This window comes from Triturus cristatus, chromosome 4_1 (assembly GCF_964204655.1).
Source record: "Triturus cristatus chromosome 4_1, aTriCri1.1, whole genome shotgun sequence".
In the NCBI taxonomy this organism is placed as follows: domain Eukaryota; kingdom Metazoa; phylum Chordata; class Amphibia; order Caudata; family Salamandridae; genus Triturus; species Triturus cristatus.
Window position 1 is genome coordinate 810557947 of NC_140585.1, and position 18410 is coordinate 810576356.

The 18410-nt window shown below is 44.2% G+C and overlaps 1 protein-coding gene across 1 annotated transcript in view; it reads right to left on the reverse strand.

The window, feature by feature from the left end:
• TMBIM4 (transmembrane BAX inhibitor motif containing 4) overlaps positions 1-18410 on the reverse strand; it is a 100193-nt gene that overhangs the window by 20626 nt on the left and 61157 nt on the right. The window contains exons 5-6 of the mRNA XM_085653436.1: positions 11991-12108; positions 11276-11321 (exon numbers count right to left, since the gene is read on the reverse strand). Of these exons, the coding sequence (XP_085509562.1) occupies positions 11276-11321; positions 11991-12108 (164 nt within the window). The remainder of the gene's footprint in view (positions 1-11275; positions 11322-11990; positions 12109-18410) is intronic.

The window sequence follows — 18410 nt, forward strand, 5'->3', positions numbered from 1 at the left end:
ATCAGGTGAAAGCACTAAGCCCGGGAGTTGTGTGTGCGCGCTAAAAGGAAATACAAAAAAAACACGCGAGTGGTCCGCGCGGCGGCAAATGTGAAAGCAGCTGCAGCGTCCCACGTGTGTAAGGGTGCCCGTGAGCGAGAGAGGAAAGCCAGATGGAGCAGCCAGATTGCAGCTATGCCCGTGCCCGCGCGCGTAACCGCAAGCTTTGGTCGGATTTCTGAAGCCCACTCACTAAATGTCTCGCCAGACCAGCGCATACGCTAGCTCAGGCGAGACCTAAAAATGTTCACAGAAAAATGCAACTAGGAAAGAAAAACGTTTCACTAAATACTGTGAAATGTTGGTTACCATTTCTTTGAAGCACCATTTAGTAAAATGTGTTGATGCATACTATTATTTCCAAAAAGATTCATAATGGAAAATCAGGGCAACAAAAACAAGCATTGCCAAAGCCATTAGTTCTGATATTGTTGGTCAGTGTTTGGGTTTTGTCAGTGTGTTTCTTGTTTTGACTTAGTTTTTGTAAAACTTTGTTTTGAGAGCTGCCGGGCCCTCACCATTATAACAATCATTGGAAAAAAGCTAAAATATTTGTTGGTCTCAAAAAGCACACATTATATTGTATTGTATTTGCATTTATATAGCGCTTCAAAACCGGACGAGGCGTCGAATCGCTTTTTCGGCGAGTACCACACTACTCCGGAACCAAGGATAGCGGAAGGATAGGAAAGGGAAAAATTGGTTTGCATTTATATAGCGCTGGATACCCCTGATGGGGTGATGAAGAGCTTTTTTGTCAAGTAGCACGCTACTCCGGAACCCATAAAGGATTAGTGTTGAAAATTTGTATATTGAAATATGAAAGTAATTTGAGTGGCGGATATGTTATTCAGTTATTTGGATTGAGAAGGGTTGGGGAGGGATAGAAAAGGGAAAAAGGTTTGCATTTATATAGCGCTTGTTACCCCTGATGCGGTGTTAAAGCACTTTATTGGCAAGTAGCACGCTACTCCGGAACCCATAAATGATTAGGGTTGAAAATCAGTTTAATGAAATCTGAAAGTAATTTGAGTGGTGGATATGTTTTTAGTTATTTGGATAGAGAAGGGTAGCGGAGGGATAGTAGAGGGAAAAAGGTTTGCATTTATATAGTGCTTGCTACCTCTGATGAGGTGTTGGAAGCGTTTTTTTGGCGAGTAGCACGCTACTCTGGAACCCATAAAGGATTAGTGGCAAGAGTATTCAACCAATGTCTGTGGATAGAATTATTGAATGTCGGTATTGGCCGCATCCAAACGGGACGCCGTAGACGGAGACGGCTCCCGACAGCCTTTTGGATGCGGCCAATACCGACATTCAATAATTCTATCCACAGACATTGGTTGAATACTCTTGTCTCATTGTGAGTTGTTTCATCATACTTTAGTTTGACAGAATCCGTGTCCTATTGCTCGTTGACTCGCTCGCCAGAAGACACCCCTTACATTCATACTATCTTGCCCTGAAGAAGCCCATGTTTGGGCGAAACGCGTTGGCTGGCTGTTTTTATGAAGTGCAACAATGAAAATAAAAAGACGGAAGATACAAAACATTCATATATGATATGTTTTATGTTGAAACACTATTGTGTACTTGGTTTACCGGTCTTATCATATTTCCTCTCATCCAATTAATTTTCAGGTATATATTTACGTTCTACAAGCAGCAGAACGTTTGAGGTGGGCAATATTGCATATTGCTAGTGACTGATTCTGGTGGTGCAGTCTCTTTTGACCCGGCTGCTTCTAATTATTTTCTATATAGTAAAATAGGTGTCAGATGATGCAAAGAGGGGTAGAGTATGGGAGAGTCTAGAAAGGGTTATTTTGGGGATCATAGTAGTGGTATGGGGTTTGGGATAAATGAGAGAGTGGATGTAGAGGATATATTGAGAGAAGTAGATGGTGAGAAATTGAAGAAAGTGAGAAATATATAAATCCATAAGTACATGGAAAGTATATAGATGCATAAAGGAGGTAGGTATATGTAGATTAAAGATATTGATAGAGGTATAGTGTTAGACCTGGCACCTTGGCGTGAGTTTCACTTTTTGCTGATGTGCCTCATGTGTTTTGTTGGTGTTGGCTGCTCAGAGCACTGTGCCACTGCCAATCAGGGCCACAGTGCAAGTGCTCCCTTATGAAAAATGTATACATTGATTGGTGTCCATGTTTGGCTTATTTGGTTTACTATCAGCCCCTAGTAAAGTGCACCAGGAGTGCCAGGGCTTGTAAATACAAATGCTGCTGGTGGGCTTGCAGCACTGGTTGTGCCACCCAGAGAAGCGGCCTAGTAAAATGTGTCTAAGGTCTGCCACTGCAGAACCTGCGTGCAGTCTTGTACTGTCGCGCTGACTGCGCAAGTGCACCCACTTGCCAGCCCCTAAACCTTCCCTTAACTACATATTAGTCACCTCCCTGGTAGGCCCAAGGGCAGGGTGCATTGTAGGCATAAGGTAGGACATGCCCGGATGTGTGTGGCATGTCTTAATAGTGAATTACAGCCATTTTCGTTTTTCACTATTGAAGGCTACCTGCTCTCCATAGGCCAGAATGGGCTGCTGGAATTACTACACGCTGTAATCCCAGTGGACTCATAGAGCATGGTAGAAAGTCAAGTTTAGTATGCCTGAACTCAGAATAATAAAATACTTCTTTTAGTAAAGTTTATTTTAATATCCTGTGTTTGTAAGTACTACTTTTAGAAAGTTATGATTTACTGACCTGGCCATTTCAGTCCGCCTCTGCTGTGTGTGTGTGTGTGCTGCCTAGTTTCAGTGGGGAGCAGGGCTGGGGAATTCCAGGAGACAGGCTGGCTGCCAGGTGGTGGGTAGAGAGATTACACCAGGATGGGTGGGAGGAGTACACCTTGACTGAATAGACCTGTGCTCTGCCACCACAATGCCGGCTCCGCCCCCTGTGGAGCGGCTGATGTCTCTGCCCTGCTGCTGAAAGGAAAGAGCAGAGTCACCACAACAAATTGCCCCAAAACCGGACTGAGCCAGGCCCAGGCCCCCTGGCGACAAAGAACAAAAGAATTGCTGTATAAAAGAAGGAGCCCTGCTCCTAAGAAATCAGATCCTGTTTGCGCCAAGAAGAACCTCTGCCCGAAGAGAAGGACCTGGGAAAGCTGCATGGAGGAGTACTGTCTCTAAGCCTGAGAGACTGGCCTGTGGTGGGTACCTTGCTGCTGAAGGAGAGGAGGAAAAGACTGAAAGACTTTGAATTCACCTTGTGCTTTACAAACAATCTCCAAGGGCTTGCGTGTGAACTTGCCCCCTGAACTGCGCCCCAGGAACAGTGGGTGCTACCTTTCCCTGGAAGAAGAGGAAGCTGCTGTGGGTGACCCTGCAACGCTGACCCCAGAGAACCTGTGTGCCCCATCTCGCTGAGCACCGCGACTTCTGGCTGCCCGGGCAGCTGTGAGCACCGCGACGACCAGCCCGCCTGGTCTGACCAAAGCAAGCAACTGCCCCTCGAGCCGTAGCTCGCAACGTGAAGGGAGACGACCTGCGTCCAAGCGCCGAGCCTCTGCGACCCTGAGCCGCCGAGACCACTGTGAGGACCCCAGGTGCACTGTTCGCCGATCCTGGTGTCTGCCGACAGCGCGACGCGCTGAGAATCGCCCCCAAGCTGCCCCTCCTGCTTCCGACCTCCGTGGTGTGTCGAGACATCCCCGAGCGCCCCACGAAGCATCGCCGTCCACTACAGAGCCGGGACTGCAACGCGACGCGGGACGCCCTTTGCGGGACTGCTGAGGACGCCACGAACTTCCTACCAAGATCCCAGGTACTGTGCATTGAAAGCGCCCTCGTACGAACCGTACTTGCCCTCGTACGGTCTGTACCAGCGCTGGCGTCGCGCTACGCTGTTCACGCGTGAAGCGTGAACTTTGGTACGGGTCGCACCAGCTGTACGGAGCGTCCCAGCGAAGGTACGGTCCGTCCCGTTAGAAATATATAGACGTTGCTCATGCGGGAAGCGTGAGGTTTGGCAAGAGGCGTACCGGACTTGTACGACGAGGGTACGGTCAGTACGGCTTCAGTCCTCGTACGCGTGCTCACGCGAGAAGCGTGAGAAACGGCACGACGCGTCTAAAAACTCGTACGAAGCGTACAGACGGCCCTACGAAGCGCACAGACCTCACAGAAGTGTATTTTTAACCAAGACTTGCCATTTTAAGAACTGTGGACTGCTGAAAAGTCATTACAAGTAACTGGAACCTACTTTAAAGTGAAGAACTGTATTTTTAAAGCCTGCTTGAAGAAACCTTTTATATAAAGAGTTTATTTTTACAAAAATACAGTCGTGTGTCTCTGTGTGGTGGGTTTGTGGTTGTTGTGTGAGATATCTTGAATGCTTAACCTAATGCCCTCTGGAATCTAGCCTGACTGCTCGCCCCACGTTACCTAGAGGGTGAGCAGGGGTTATTTTCTCAGAGTAATCCTTCGCCCTGACTTAAAGGAAAGGGTCCCTGCTTGTCGCAAGTGCATACCTGCGCCAACCAGAGACCCCGGATTCTAACATATAGGATGAGAAATAAGGTAGTGCATTTGATATGCTCATTTAGGAGAAAAGTAATAAATATATAGATCCAAGTACATGGAAGGTTTATAGATGCATAATGGAAGTAAAAAGATGCATTAGATAAACTCTGGTTTTCAAGTGTTATTGTACTTTAAAAATGAATTTGAATTTATTTTTTAACATTCTTATTATTCTACGTTTATACAAAGCAATACACAAAGATAGGTACATATCTATAGTAAAACAAATGCTTATATACAGAGGGATATGCTATAAATTTCTGTTTGCGTATGGTGCTTATGTGGGGGGGAAGAGCCAATTCTTGAGTAGTTTTCTGAAGATAAGGTGGTTGTCCGTGGATCTTATGTTGGGGGGTAAGGAGTTCCATAGTTTGGCATGCCACCCATTGCTTTTTTCTTGTATCTTGGGATTTTGAGGCGATGTGCCACTTTAGAGCGGAGGCTCCTTTGTTAAATGTGTTTGGGGATTTTATTCCTGATGAAGAACTGTCCCATTCCATGTATTGCTTTGTGGGTGATACAAAGCAGCTTGAACGTGGATCTTCCGGTAACCAATGCAGTGCTTTCAAGGCAGGTGAGATGTGGTATCACGGTTTGATATGCAAGAATAGTCTGGCAGCAGAGTTCTGAATCGGTTTAGTCTTTTCACAGACGTTAAAGGTGATCCATGGTAGAGGCTTTTGGCGTGCTCAAGTTTGGACAGAACAAGGGAGATGGTAGCTTGAACCTTGTAGGGGGGGGAAATTTGTTGCAGCGTTTTTATAGTGACAAAGCTTGATCTTGCTAGTTTGTCCACTTGGGCATTCATCGATAGCTTGGACTCCACGGTCATTCCGAGGTTTCTTACTTCCTTCTATACTTTAGGCGGTGATCCCAGTTCATCTGGCCAGGCAGCAAGCGGGTCATAATGTTTCCAATCGCCAAATGTGAGTATTTCTGTTTTGGAAGCATTCAATTTGAGATGGCTCCAAGTCATCCACTGATCCACAGCTCTGAGACATCTGAAAATTGTAGAGTTTCCAATGTCTTTGGGGCATTCCAGTTGAAGGAGTATTTGTGTGTCATCTGCATAGTTTTGCACGTGAGGTGAAATTGATTGATCAGTACCAGTAATGACTTCATGTAGATCTTGAAAAGCATGTGCAAGATGATAGAGCCTTGAGGGACCCCTTCTTTTATGGAGTATGGATTGGACGAAAAAAGTGGGGTATGGATGACATTAGTTCTGTTCCGAAGGTAGGACGCGATCCAATCTAGAGCAGGCCTCTCTATGCCGGCTTCACAGAGTCTTTGTTTCAGAGTGTCATGGTCAACCGCTTCAAAGGCAGCTGAGAGGTCCAAGAGGAGTAGAGCAGCAACCCCGTTTGCTGTCCGTGTTCTTCAGGTCATCCCAGATTGCAAGGAGGGCAGATTCTGTGCCTCTTCCCGGACGGAATCCTATTTGGAAGTCTGAAAGTATGGCATTCTCTTCAATGAATTGTGACATCTGGGCAAACGCTGCTCTTTTTATCAGTTTGCCCAGAAAAGGTCCATTTGTAATGGGTCTATAGTTGTCAGGGTTCAGCGGGTCCAAGTTTGTTTTCTTCAGTAAAGAGCATATAAGTGACTTTTTTTAGTTCTTCTGGAAATATTCTGGTAGTTAAGGAATTGATGATTCTTCTTACTGGAGTGGCAGCAGTGCTTGTTGAAAGAATTGTCTTGAAAGTTTGTGGTGGACATGGGGCAGAACGGCTGCTGGCAGGCCAGCTTGCTTTGACCAGGTCCATAAAGTCATTGTGTGAGAGGTGTTGGAAGGAACAAAGCGGCTGGGTTAGAGTATTCTTGGATAGTTAGTTGTTTTGTAAAAGGGTTAGTGCTGGTGCTTTGTCCCTGTTTTAAGTACAAGTCCAACATGTCTGCTTTGTCTGCGTAATGATTTGCCAGTTTGTCTGTGAAATCTTGAGTAACAGGATGAGTTCCTTCTAGGCAATTTGATTTACGAAATTCATCGAGTATTTTATGGAATTCTTTATTTGAACATTTAGCATTTTGAATTCTGTCTGAATAGTACCTTTTCTTAGCTTTTTTAATAGCCGACTAGTATAATTTGTTAATTTTCTGTAGGTGAATTTTGTCTTGTTTGGCGTTTGTTTTGAGCCAGGTACGTTGCATCTTTCTAATTTGTTGTTTTATGTCTATTATCGCTATATTTCTCCAAGGTGCTTTTTTTCTTTTGTTCTATTATGTGGTTTTGAGTGGTATCGGGATGTCCAAAGCTTCCTGTAGCCACTCCTATAGTTTTTAACTGAATGTATTGTTTCCAGATCTGTACTGGATGTTAGTTGTGTTTCTAAGTGTTCCAAATTGAGTTTGTTCCATGGTCGATAGGTGGATGTATGCAAGGCACTTTTAGGTGAGTCGCTCAGTGTTGCTTTATGTTGGAAAATAAGCAAATGGTGGTCTGACCATGTGACTGGAGTTATAGTTTGAAAGGTAACTAGTTCGGTATTAGCAAAAATGACATCTGGAATATGTCCAGCGATGTGTGTGGTTTTGTGGACAACCTAATGCAGGTTCAGTGCATCTAGGCCAGTGATTGTTTTTGGATGGGTCATATTGGGTTTGTCAAACCAAATGTTGAGGTCACGCAGAACGCATAGGTTGGAGTGTATTGTTATCAGGTTTGAAACTGTGTCTAGAAGTGCGTCTGGGAATGTCGCCTTGCTAGGTGGAGGTCTGTAAAGGAGAAGGAAGTTAGAGGTGAAAAACTCTGTAGGATTGCATCTGGTGAGAAGAAAGCAAACAAGGAGATGATGGACAGAGCGCTGAAACTTTTCAGACACTCAGTCACAGATCTGGGTTGAATCCATAATCATTCTTTAGCTCACTTCGCCACCTCAGTTCAGACACCGCTATATGCAAATCAGTCTTGACCCTGTGCCTCATGGGAACAGTCCAGACCAAACTGCCAAGCCAGGTCTTCATTGAACCAGAAACAAGCATCCTGGGACCGGTTTCTGGGTAACAACCTTCATCAGCCAGGCTAGCTTGAATCCAGTGGCAAAGTGAGCAAGGGACCTGCGTCTGGGCAAACCCTGCCAACTTAGGGCGAACAAAGCAAACACAAGGATATGATGATGGATTCAACCCAGATCTGTGACTGGGGGTGAGTGTCTGAAAAGTTTCAGCACTCCGTCCATCATCTCCTTGTGTTTGATCTGGTGAGAAGAGCCTCAAAATTCTTTATGGAGAGGTCGTCAACTTTAGTGATATGTAATGTTTGCCTGAACACAACAGCTAGACCACCTCCTTTTTTGCCTATACGATTTTGGGTGATCGTTTGAAGGCCTAGAGGAATGGCTTCATGCAGGACTGGAGCCATATCATCTCCCAACCATGATTCAGTTATAAATAGTATGTCTGGTTTTGCATAGTTGAGAAGGTCGTAGATGTGAAGTTTGTTTTTAGAGAGCGATCGAGCATTTATTAGTAGACAGTTTAGAGAATGTGCTTTGGTGATAGTGAGACTTTGTTTTGTGGAAGAGTGATCAGTGTTGAGTGGGTTTGTAGCAGGTGTGTTTTTAGTGCTGGGATTAGCTGTATCAGGATAGCAATCGTGTAGCTGTTCTGTAATTTGGTCCTCGTCCAGCAGGCTAAGAAGGCATTTTGATGGGATTCCGTATGTAGGTGGTGGAGACGGTGTTTGAGAGTGAGTTGGTACGCTATATTGCTTTCATGGTGTAACATTGTTGTGCAGTAGACAAGGAGAAGCCAAGTTGTGAGGTGTGGTACGTTGCTTATATTGTTTGCGTGCGTTTAGGGCTGAAGGTGTATGCACTGAACACAACTTTGTGTGCAGATATGCTCCTTGTGAAAGAAAAGAATGCTGTCACTCACAGTGAAGTCAGTTGATCGAAAGAGAGGGATAGATTTTAATTAAAACAAAAGGTCTTGGACCTAATAAGGGGCCAGTTTCTTAAAGAAAATGACAAAAATGTGAACGCTAGTTCGGTATGGACTGAAGACTACTGGCGATCTATTTCGCGATGCTCAGTTGCGCACTGTTGACGACTTAATAGCAGGATGGGATGCATCGTATATGGACACATTTATTTTGCACAGACTACGATACGCCATGCGTGGTGCTGTCGACTCCCCCAAGGGAGCCTGCGGAGTTTCCCCTGCTCACATACACAATCACAGCAGCTAACGGGGCCCATCTTGTCTCCTGACTCTACCACTTATCTTTCACACTCCGGCCAGCGGTTGAGGCAAAAGCCTAGGCAGCCTGGGAAAGAGATCTGGGATGCTCCCTGCCGGATCAGACGTGGCTATACTGCTGTGAACAGATGCAATATGTCTCATATAACCATTGGCATAAGATGCTGCACTCTCAATATTTACATAGAGCATATGTCACACAGTATTTATTAGCTAAAATGGACCCCACCAAATCGTACAACTGTTCCAGATGTGCAGCTGGGCAAGCAGACTTCTCACACTTGGGATGGAACTGCAGGCCCATACTGGTATATAGGGGGGGGGGGGGGGAGGTTTTCCACCATTTGTCCCAGATGATTGATTATACGATACAATCCACTTCACTGATGGCCTTGCTGGGGTACGTTTAGCCCTTACAGGCCGGAACCTAAAGATCTGTTGCCCTAGCTCTATTTATGGCCAAAAGGCAGGTCTCGCTACACTAGATTCTAAACTCATATTAGAACGGTTAAGGCATGGATCTGTGAACTGATTTACTGTAATACCACAAGTGACACATTTACCTCATTGCAGACAATCGCCTCACGTGCCCAAAAAATATGGCAACCATTGAAGAATTACTTATTGACACATCCAGAGGGGATTGAGTGAAGTGTATATAGACTCACACCCTGTAGCGCTTTCTGTGTACCCCCCCCCCACACTAATGATGGGGGATCAGTTGATACATCTGGCAGGCATGTCTATATGTCGACATAACGGGCATGGAGATATTCACCCCGGCTCACTGATTTTATGCCAGCATCTAGTGGAGGTGTTTCGCACAAAATGGTTACTGCTGAGATTGGGCCCCCTTCCCTTGGTGCATCCCTTTGTTTATTTCTTTCTATTCCCACTGAACGTGTAGATGTAAATGTACTGTATAGATAAGCTGACACTGTATGATGTAGACGGATGATATGTAAAAACAAGATCATTGATGTGTCATTTGTTAAAAGCTCAGGATTATTTATTTTCTTTCTCTCCTTTTTCTCATCTTATTTTCTCTAGTCTTTTGCTTCTTTTATTGCTGATCTAGTGTTTATGCATGGTTATGAAACTTTCAATAAACAGTTTTAAAACAAAAAAAAAGATAATAAAGTACACCCATTGGTAAATGTCCAAACAGTAGTTCAGATTTACGGCTTGCATTAATTTATAAAAATCTATAGAAGTAAGCTAGCACATGGTACTGCTACAAAATATTTGTGAACTGCATTTTAGCATTAGCAAACTTGCATGTGGAAATTTCTCATGCGTAAATATGCTGAACGTTTACATGTTCACTTTTCTTCCAACCCCTCTTTACTCAACCCCGGAAGAAGTTTTACTTCTGCCCTTCCCAGGAGTAAATTTCCAACCTTTATTTGTATGGAAAAAGATTAGAGAAGAGCTGGTGAAAATCAAAATAGTAGGTTTGCACAGACTCAAAAGGGCATTCCAACCCTGAAAGTTTTGCTTACTGCTGCTGCTTCCAGTTCCAGTATGTAGATCTGTGGAAAGGTTGTAAAATAAGTGAATTGCTAATATTCAAACCCTACCATAGTATGAGCCATAACATAATCAGAGAGGCTGTTATTAGAGCTCCTATATAATGAGATCGTTGCCATAATTTGTCGCTGCACTATGTAGCACCAAAGGGACAAGTGGATTTGTTTACAGGACAAGTAGATTTATGAAGCAACCTGTTCCATGAACAAGCAGATATTTTATAGATATCCATACCCCTGTCTAAGGGGTGATCCGGATGATATAATGGATTGAATTAAGGAGTAGAGTAAAGTGAAGCTTGCAGGGTTTTTGGTTTTAGTGTTTTTTAGGTTTTTTTTTTTTTTTTAAATCGAGACCTGAAGAAGTAAAATGTACAATTCTGTGTTACAGTTTCTCTATAAGCAAGAACTGAGGTCAGAAAATATTTTACCACTAGCAATGCAGGAAAAAGTTGATGCAATATGGCACAACACTGTTTCGTCATGCATAAACTTCATTTCCCTATTTCTGGGCAGGTGAAAATCAAATTGTAGTCTCAGCTTATACAATTAGATTATAGCGATTTGTAGAAGAATGAGAAATTATAACTCCACTATTCTGGCATGGTTACAAACCTTTTAACTTGCTGGTAACAAAAACATAGCAAACATTTCTATGAGTTTTCCATCTTGAAGTCTTCTGCATAAGTATTCTTTTTTTTCCTGGATTTCCTCCACAAATTTCCACTTGCTATTTTCTTTTCATGAACTTGGCTAAGTTTACAAAAAAGTTCGGAAACTTGGTAAAATCAAACTGAGCACACTTCGAATTACGGATGTTAAAAAGTTGCCTTTCAAGCAACAAAATTATTCTCTCGCATGTGCCACATATAAAAAGTAATCCGTATCTCCTGTCCCTTCTCAAAACAAAGGGAGTGACTGAGTCAGTTGTAATATTAATTGAACAGAATCAAAATCTTACCCTCAAGAAACTGGAAATGATTAAAATCCACAAGCCTGCGAAAAGTCTGTAAATAAAATATTTAAATTAAATTAGAATTAGAGTTCGCCTTTCTAAAACCATTTAACTGCATAATTCCAAGGACATATAATCAATTACAATACAGCAACAGAAGCAATACACATGACTTTAGGGAGCTAAATTACAGATAGATCAATACATAGGTTTTGACCCGGTGCCACATACAGGACTACTCAAAGTGATGCTAATTATACTATTGTTCACTGAATCAATACCATAGTTTCCTGTGTTCAAGGTCTGCTGAAGAGATGTGTATAAAAGGACAGCTTCAACACCGTGCATTCAATACCATGTAGTTCACTTTCTTTTTCTTCCAAAATAGCTTACTTTATCGTGAATCTGCTTCTTTGAGCCATTCACAGCTGTTAAAAGTGAATTGAAGTCAAGGTTAAGTCAATTCTTGTCTGCTAGGTGAACAAAGAAGCTACAAACATCTATTTTTAAGTTCTCTGTTTCTTTCCTTACTATGATGAGCTTAATTTTACTACTAAAAATAAAAGGAACGATGTTGCAAGGCTACAACAGAGTCCATGAAAGAGATCAACAAATAAAAAGGAGTAGTTTCAGGAAACTCCCTTGTCTAAAAGGTTTTTATAGAAACATGCAGAATCAGTAGATTAAGGACAATTTATGAGTTTGCAGTGATGTTACCCACCCAGCTCCAAGCTTGCTGAAGTCTCTCTTAGACTGGAAGGTGTATGCAGTCAGGCCAAGAAACACAGCGGTAGTGAGGATGAAAGCCTGTAGAACCACTGCTACTTCATAGAAGGTTACTGAAAGAGAAAAAATGTATGGACATTAATCAAACAAAGATGTGTTCTAGCCCAGGAGATTTTTTACATACATTTTAAATCAATAACTGTTTTAGGGGGTACCTTTGCTGCCTCTGTTGCCCCTGCAACATACCCAGATCCTGGCATCCACACAAGTGAGTCATTTTCTTTTTCCACCAGCCTTTTCAAACAATACTATATTACAAATTAATAACAGTCTGCTTCTACTATCAGAATCCAAATACCCCCAAGTTGCCTTTCGACTAAGTTTGCTTTATAAACACAACTTAAATGCCAACATGCGAATTGAAAGATTAAGTACACACTTAACTCAAAAGAATGGCACAGTGTATGCTCAGTTATTATAGTAGGAATCTGCCTACATGGAGGAGGTATGTCTAGACATGGCCTCCATATCCAAGCAACCCACTGGTTCAGAAATCACTTAACTGACTTTGCTCAATGTGTTGCAGTATGACAGACGGCTGCTTTCAAGGCAGAGATCACCTTGTTTCTGCATACAACAGGCCAACCCTTGTATTTACGTTTAACAGCCCAAGTAGGGAGGTAGGTATGTGTGTATTTATGAGTGTGGTATTTGTATACCGCAAATAGAGTAAAAAAGCAGCAGAGTGATGTACAGGGCCAAAGGCAAGCATACAGACAATAAGTGATAGGAAAGGTTGTGGTGTTCCGGGAGCAGACGTATATCATTATTGCAGTGTGATGCAGCGATCTTTAAAGTAGTGCATCTTCAACTTCTTTCTAAATAGGAGTAGCCCTAAGATGCTACTAATAGATGTTGTTCCAGATACTCGGATACTCGGTGCATAAATGAAAAAGGCCTGCTGCCTTGGTTTTTCTTTTTCACTCTTCATCGCCAGTCTGATGTAGGTGTGCAGTGAGCCACCAAAGATGGTGAGCTTGTCCTCAAGATAAGCAGATGTGCTGGTCTTGATGGCTTTGTAAATGAGGAGTTTGATTTTGAAAATGGTGCGGGCCAGCAAGGGCAGCCTATGGAGCTCCATCAGGATGAGGTGAGAATATTTCTTCAGGCCCAGGGAGAGAGGTGCTGCAGCATACAGGATGTCAAGGGAGGCTAATGTTGAGTCCGGGAGGCCATGTATCAGGGTGTTACCACCATACAGATGTGAGAGTACAAGGGCTTGAACTGCAGTTCTGATGTCGCTTTCTAGAAGGAACTGTTTCACTCTCTTTAGAAGAGAGAGATGGTGTTTTATGGCCAGTGTTCCTTGAAGGTGAAGTTTGTTTCCAGGGTGAGTCCAAGTGATTTGACAAAGGGGCAAGGATGTGGCGGTAAGGCCAGAGCTGCTGACTTCGGAACAGGGGAATCGGGTTTTAATCTCGGCGTCAGATTAACATCCTGTGATTCTGGGCAAATCAATTAATATCCCTGTGCCTAAAAAATGAAAATGTCCTTGTGTAATACAACTGGTGCTGGTTTTAAGTGCTCTAACCTTCAGGTCGAGTTCGCGTTAAACAGAACTTAAAAACAAAAAGGTTTAAGTTGGGTTTGAAGCAGGCAAAGTTTGGTATTGAGCAATAATTGTACTGCTTCTTGCTTGTTGTTCTTCGCAAACAATAGGAATTCTGTCTTGGTTGGATTCAGCTTCAGGAAGACACTGAACATTCAGGTTTGATGAAATGCAGCCAGCGTTTGCTGCACTGGAAGCCTACAGCAGAGGAGATTTTCAAACAGAGCTCTATATAAACAGCATATTGATGAATTTCGATGCAGTCATCTGTGCATAGGGTTCCGAGGGCCTCCATGTAGAGGTTAAAGAGGACAGGGAACACTATGGAACCCCGGGGGACTCCACAAATGATAGTGATCTCTTGAGACCAAGAGGTCTCCACATGAAAAAAATGGTCTTGTTTGAAAAGGTTATTGAAGAACCAGTGAAGGACACTGACAGAGAATCGCATTTGAGGTGCTCAGGTGTGGATGAGGGTGGAATAGTCAACTGAGTCGAAGGCAGCTGAGAGGTCCTATCTACAAATTTAAAAAGTGTTGACAAATGCATTTCTGCCAGTCAAATATCTGGCAGTTTCTTATTTCATGCAGAGACAATATTGCATTTTACTTCATGTCACACTGCTGACCAAACTGATTAGCATTTGACTGTTCTGACAGGATTGCTTACTCTTTAATCATGTTTAACCTATAGAAAGAAACATTTTAACCCTCCTGTCTGGGATCAGCAGGACCCTTTCTTGCTTTCTCATTTTAATATAATCACCATCCTTTTGGACCATTTTTGTTGACAACAATGAAAACATCTACAGAAGTCTTCAGTTAACAAGTAGCTCATCCACGTCATTCGCTTTCATATCCTTTCATCAACTTAATTATCTTTGAAACACTGTCCCTCTATTTTATGTTCTTTTTTTTCATGGCAGTAACACCTTCCTAAGAGGCCAGTTTGAAAATTCCATTCTCTATTCCTCATTTAGACACTAGCCTCCCAAATAAACTGAATTCTATATTTAGGATGTGGACAAATTGTGAAATAGTAACATTCCATCAAGGATATACAGGCAATGGAATATGCTACTTACCAGTATGCATCTGTTCTTGGCATGTAGAGCTGCAGAGTTGTACACTTAGCATAGGTCGCCATCTGGTGTTGGGCCCGGATGTTTGCAGTTTGTTTTTCTTCTTGGACCGTCTTTGGAAGTCACGAGTTTGGTGACTCCTCCTTCGGTCCGTACTGCGCATGGGCTTCGGCTCCATCCTCAGATTGTTTTTCGCCAACAGGGAAATGATGGAGCGTAGTAATAACAGTGAGAAACCCATGTGTGTTGTATCTAAATAAGATGGACTGGAACGGATACAGGTAGCCGGGGAGGCGGGTGGGCGTGTACAACTCTGCAGCTCTACATGCCAAGAACAGATGCATACTGGTAAGTAGCATATTCCGTTCGAGGCATATGAGCTGCAGATTGTACACTTAGCATAGATTATATAGCAGTACCCAACCTTAGCGGCGACCACCGGTATCCGTTGCAGCTGTTTGAAAGAGTGTTTTTAGTACAGCCTGGCCCACCCTAGCTTGCTGCTGGGAATGCACATCTACACAGTAGTGTTTTGTGAATGTGTGCGGTGTAGACCATGTGGCTGCCTTGCATATGTCATCTAAGGGTATATTCCCTAGAAAAGCCATAGAAGCCCCTAACTTTCTTGTAGAGTGGGCTTTAGGGGGAACAGATAATGTTCTCTTTGCCTTCTGATAGCAAATTTGTATGCATTTTACAATCCACCTAGCTATCCCTGATTTTGAGATGGGGTTGCCTTTATGTGGTGGAGAAAAGGAAACGAACAACTGTTTGGTCTTCCTGAAGGGTTGTGTTCTTTGTATGTAATATAGCAACGCTCTTTTCACATCTAGTGTGTGTAAGGCCCTTTCCGCAACAGATTGGGGTTGCGAAAAGAAGACAGGTAATTCCACTGATTGATTGAGGTGGAAGGGGGTAATGACTTTGGGCAGGAACTTCGGATTAGTTCGAAGTATGACCTTGCTGTGATGCATTTGTATGTAAGGTTCCTGTATGGTGAACGCTTGTATTTCACCAACCCTTCTAAGGGAAGTGATAGCTACAAGGAAAGCTGTTTTCCAGGTGAGAAATTGTAGCTCACATTTGTGCATTGGTTCGAAGGGCGGACCCATTAGTCGTGTAAGGACCAAATTTAGATTCCATACAGGGGAGGGTGGTGCCCTGGGAGGAATTACTCGTTTAAGGCCTTCCATGAAGGCTTTAATAGCGGGCACTCTGAAGAGTGACAAATGCTGTCTGTTTTGTAGATAGGCAGCGATCGCTGCTAGGTGTAGGCGTATGGATGAATACGCCAGGTTACACCTGTGAAGATGGAGCAGATAGCATATGATGTGTTGTATGGATGCATCTAGAGGGTTGATTGTATTGTTACGGCAGTACATTACAAATCTTTTCCACTTTGCGGCATAGCATGCTCTAGTGGTAGGACGTCTGGCTTCCATGATGATGTTCATGCAATCAGGGGGAAGGTTAAGGTACCCGAATTCTAAGATTTCAGGAGCCAGATCGCCAGGTTGAGCTGAGCTGGGTCCGGGTGCCTGATTTCTCCATGGTTCTGGGTTAGGAGGCATGGGGAAAGGTGCAGTTTTTGATGTGGTACCACTGATAGTTGTAGTAGCGTGGTGTACCACGGCTGTCTGGCCCACGTCGGAGCTACCAGAATGAGTGTGAGGGAGTGCTGTTGTAGTTTCCTGACCACTAATGGAATTAGTGGGAGAGGTGGAAAGGCGTATGCAAATCTGTCTGACCAGTTCATCCATATCGCATTGCCCTTGGACAATGGGTGTGGGTATCTGGCGGCGAAGCTTGGGCATTTTTTGTTTTCGTGGGTGGCGAAGAGGTCTATTTGAGGATGCCCCCACTGTCGGAAGAATGGGTGAAGAACTTGTGGATGCAGTTCCCATTCGTGTAGTTGTTGAGTCTGTCTGCTGAGCAGATCTGCTATGGTGTTTTGTACGCCTGGAACATGTTGTGCCAGGAGAAAAATGTTTTGGGGAATTGCCCATCTCCATATGCTCTGGGCTAAGCGGGAGAGCTGGGGAGAGTGTGTCCCCCCCTGTTTCTGTATATAATACATCGCAGTCATGTTGTCTGTGCGAATGAGGACTGCTTTGCCTGAAATCTGCTTTTGGAAAGATTTTAGGGCTAGAAAGATCGCCAAAAGCTCCAGATGGTTGATGTGGAGCGTTTTTTGCTGTGGCGTCCATAGACCTTGCATTGTGAGGTGTAAGAGGTGCGCTCCCCAGCCGGAGAGCGATGCGTCCGCTGTTAGAGTCACTTGGGGAACCGGGTCCAGGAACGGCCGTCCCTTGGAAAGGTTTGTGGTGTTCCACCACTGCAGAGAGTGATGTGTGCGGCCGTCCACCAACACCAGATCCGTCAGCTGACCCTGGGCCTGGTTCCACTGTTGTGCTAGGCACTCCTGAAGTGGACGCATGTGGAGTCTTGCATGGGGCACTATGAAGATGCAAGACGCCATCATCCCTATGAGCTTCATAAACACTCTTGCTGGTAGAGAGTGTTGAGGAAGGAATATTTTGCGTAAGGCTAGAATGCTTGTGATTCTGGCTGAGTTTGGATAGGCAATACCTTTTGAGGTGTCTATGGTGGCCCCGAGATATTGCTTTGTGTGAGATGGTATGAGGTGGGACTTTTGGTAGTTCACCGTGAAGCCTAGCTGATGAAGCAGTTGGATGGTGCTGTTTGTATGTTGCACGCATTGGTGGTAGGACGCGGCTTTTATGAGCCAGTCGTCTAAGTAAGGGAAGACGTGAACATGTTGACGTCTGAGGTGTGCTGCTACTACTGCTAGGCATTTGGTAAACACCCGTGGTGCAGTGGTGACCCCGAAGGGGAGAACCTTGAATTGGTAATGTTGCCCGTCCACCACGAACCTGAGGTATTTTCTGTGAGAGGGGTGTATTGGAATGTGAAAGTACGCGTCTTTCAGATCCAGTGTTGTGAGAAAGTCTCCCTGGCAGAGGAGTGGGAGGACTTGTTGTAAGGTGACCATGTGAAAGTGGTCTGAATGTATGTAGGCATTTAGAGGCCGGAGATCCAGAATGGGTCTGAGGGTCTCGTCTTTCTTTGGGATTAAGAAATATAGGGAGTAGACCCCTAGATTTCGTTGATTGCCGGGTACCTGCTCTATGGCGTGTTTCTGGAGGAGCGAGAGTACCTCTTGTTTGAGCAGTGTGGAATGCTCTTGGGACATTGGACGGTGCCTTGGTGGGATATTGGGTGGGGTAGATGTTAGCTCGAGGCAGTACCCTGACCGAATGATTTGGGTCACCCATTTGTCCGATGTTATGGACTCCCATACGTGGATAAAATCTTGTAGTCTGCCCCCGACCGGAGTGGAATGGTCTGGGGGGAGCGAAGGGGAGTCATTGTGCGGGTGGGGTGGCAGAACGGGTATTGTTGGTTTTGCCCCTGCCCTTATTGTTGTTGCCTCTGTAACCACCTCTTTGGTTGCCCTTTGAAAAGGTATTTTGAGGAGGGGATTTGTAGGAGGTAGAGGCATTATCGGTGGAGGAGCCTCTACCTGTGCCACGAAAGGACGAGCGTCGAAAGGAACGCTTAGAGGCTTGGGTCTGGAGCGCTCCCATAGACTTCGCTGTGTCTGTATCTTTCTTCATTTTTTCGAGCGCTTCGTCTACCTTTGGGCCAAAGAGTGTTTGCTGGTCAAAGGTGTGATTAAGTATTGATGTCTGGACCTCAGGCTT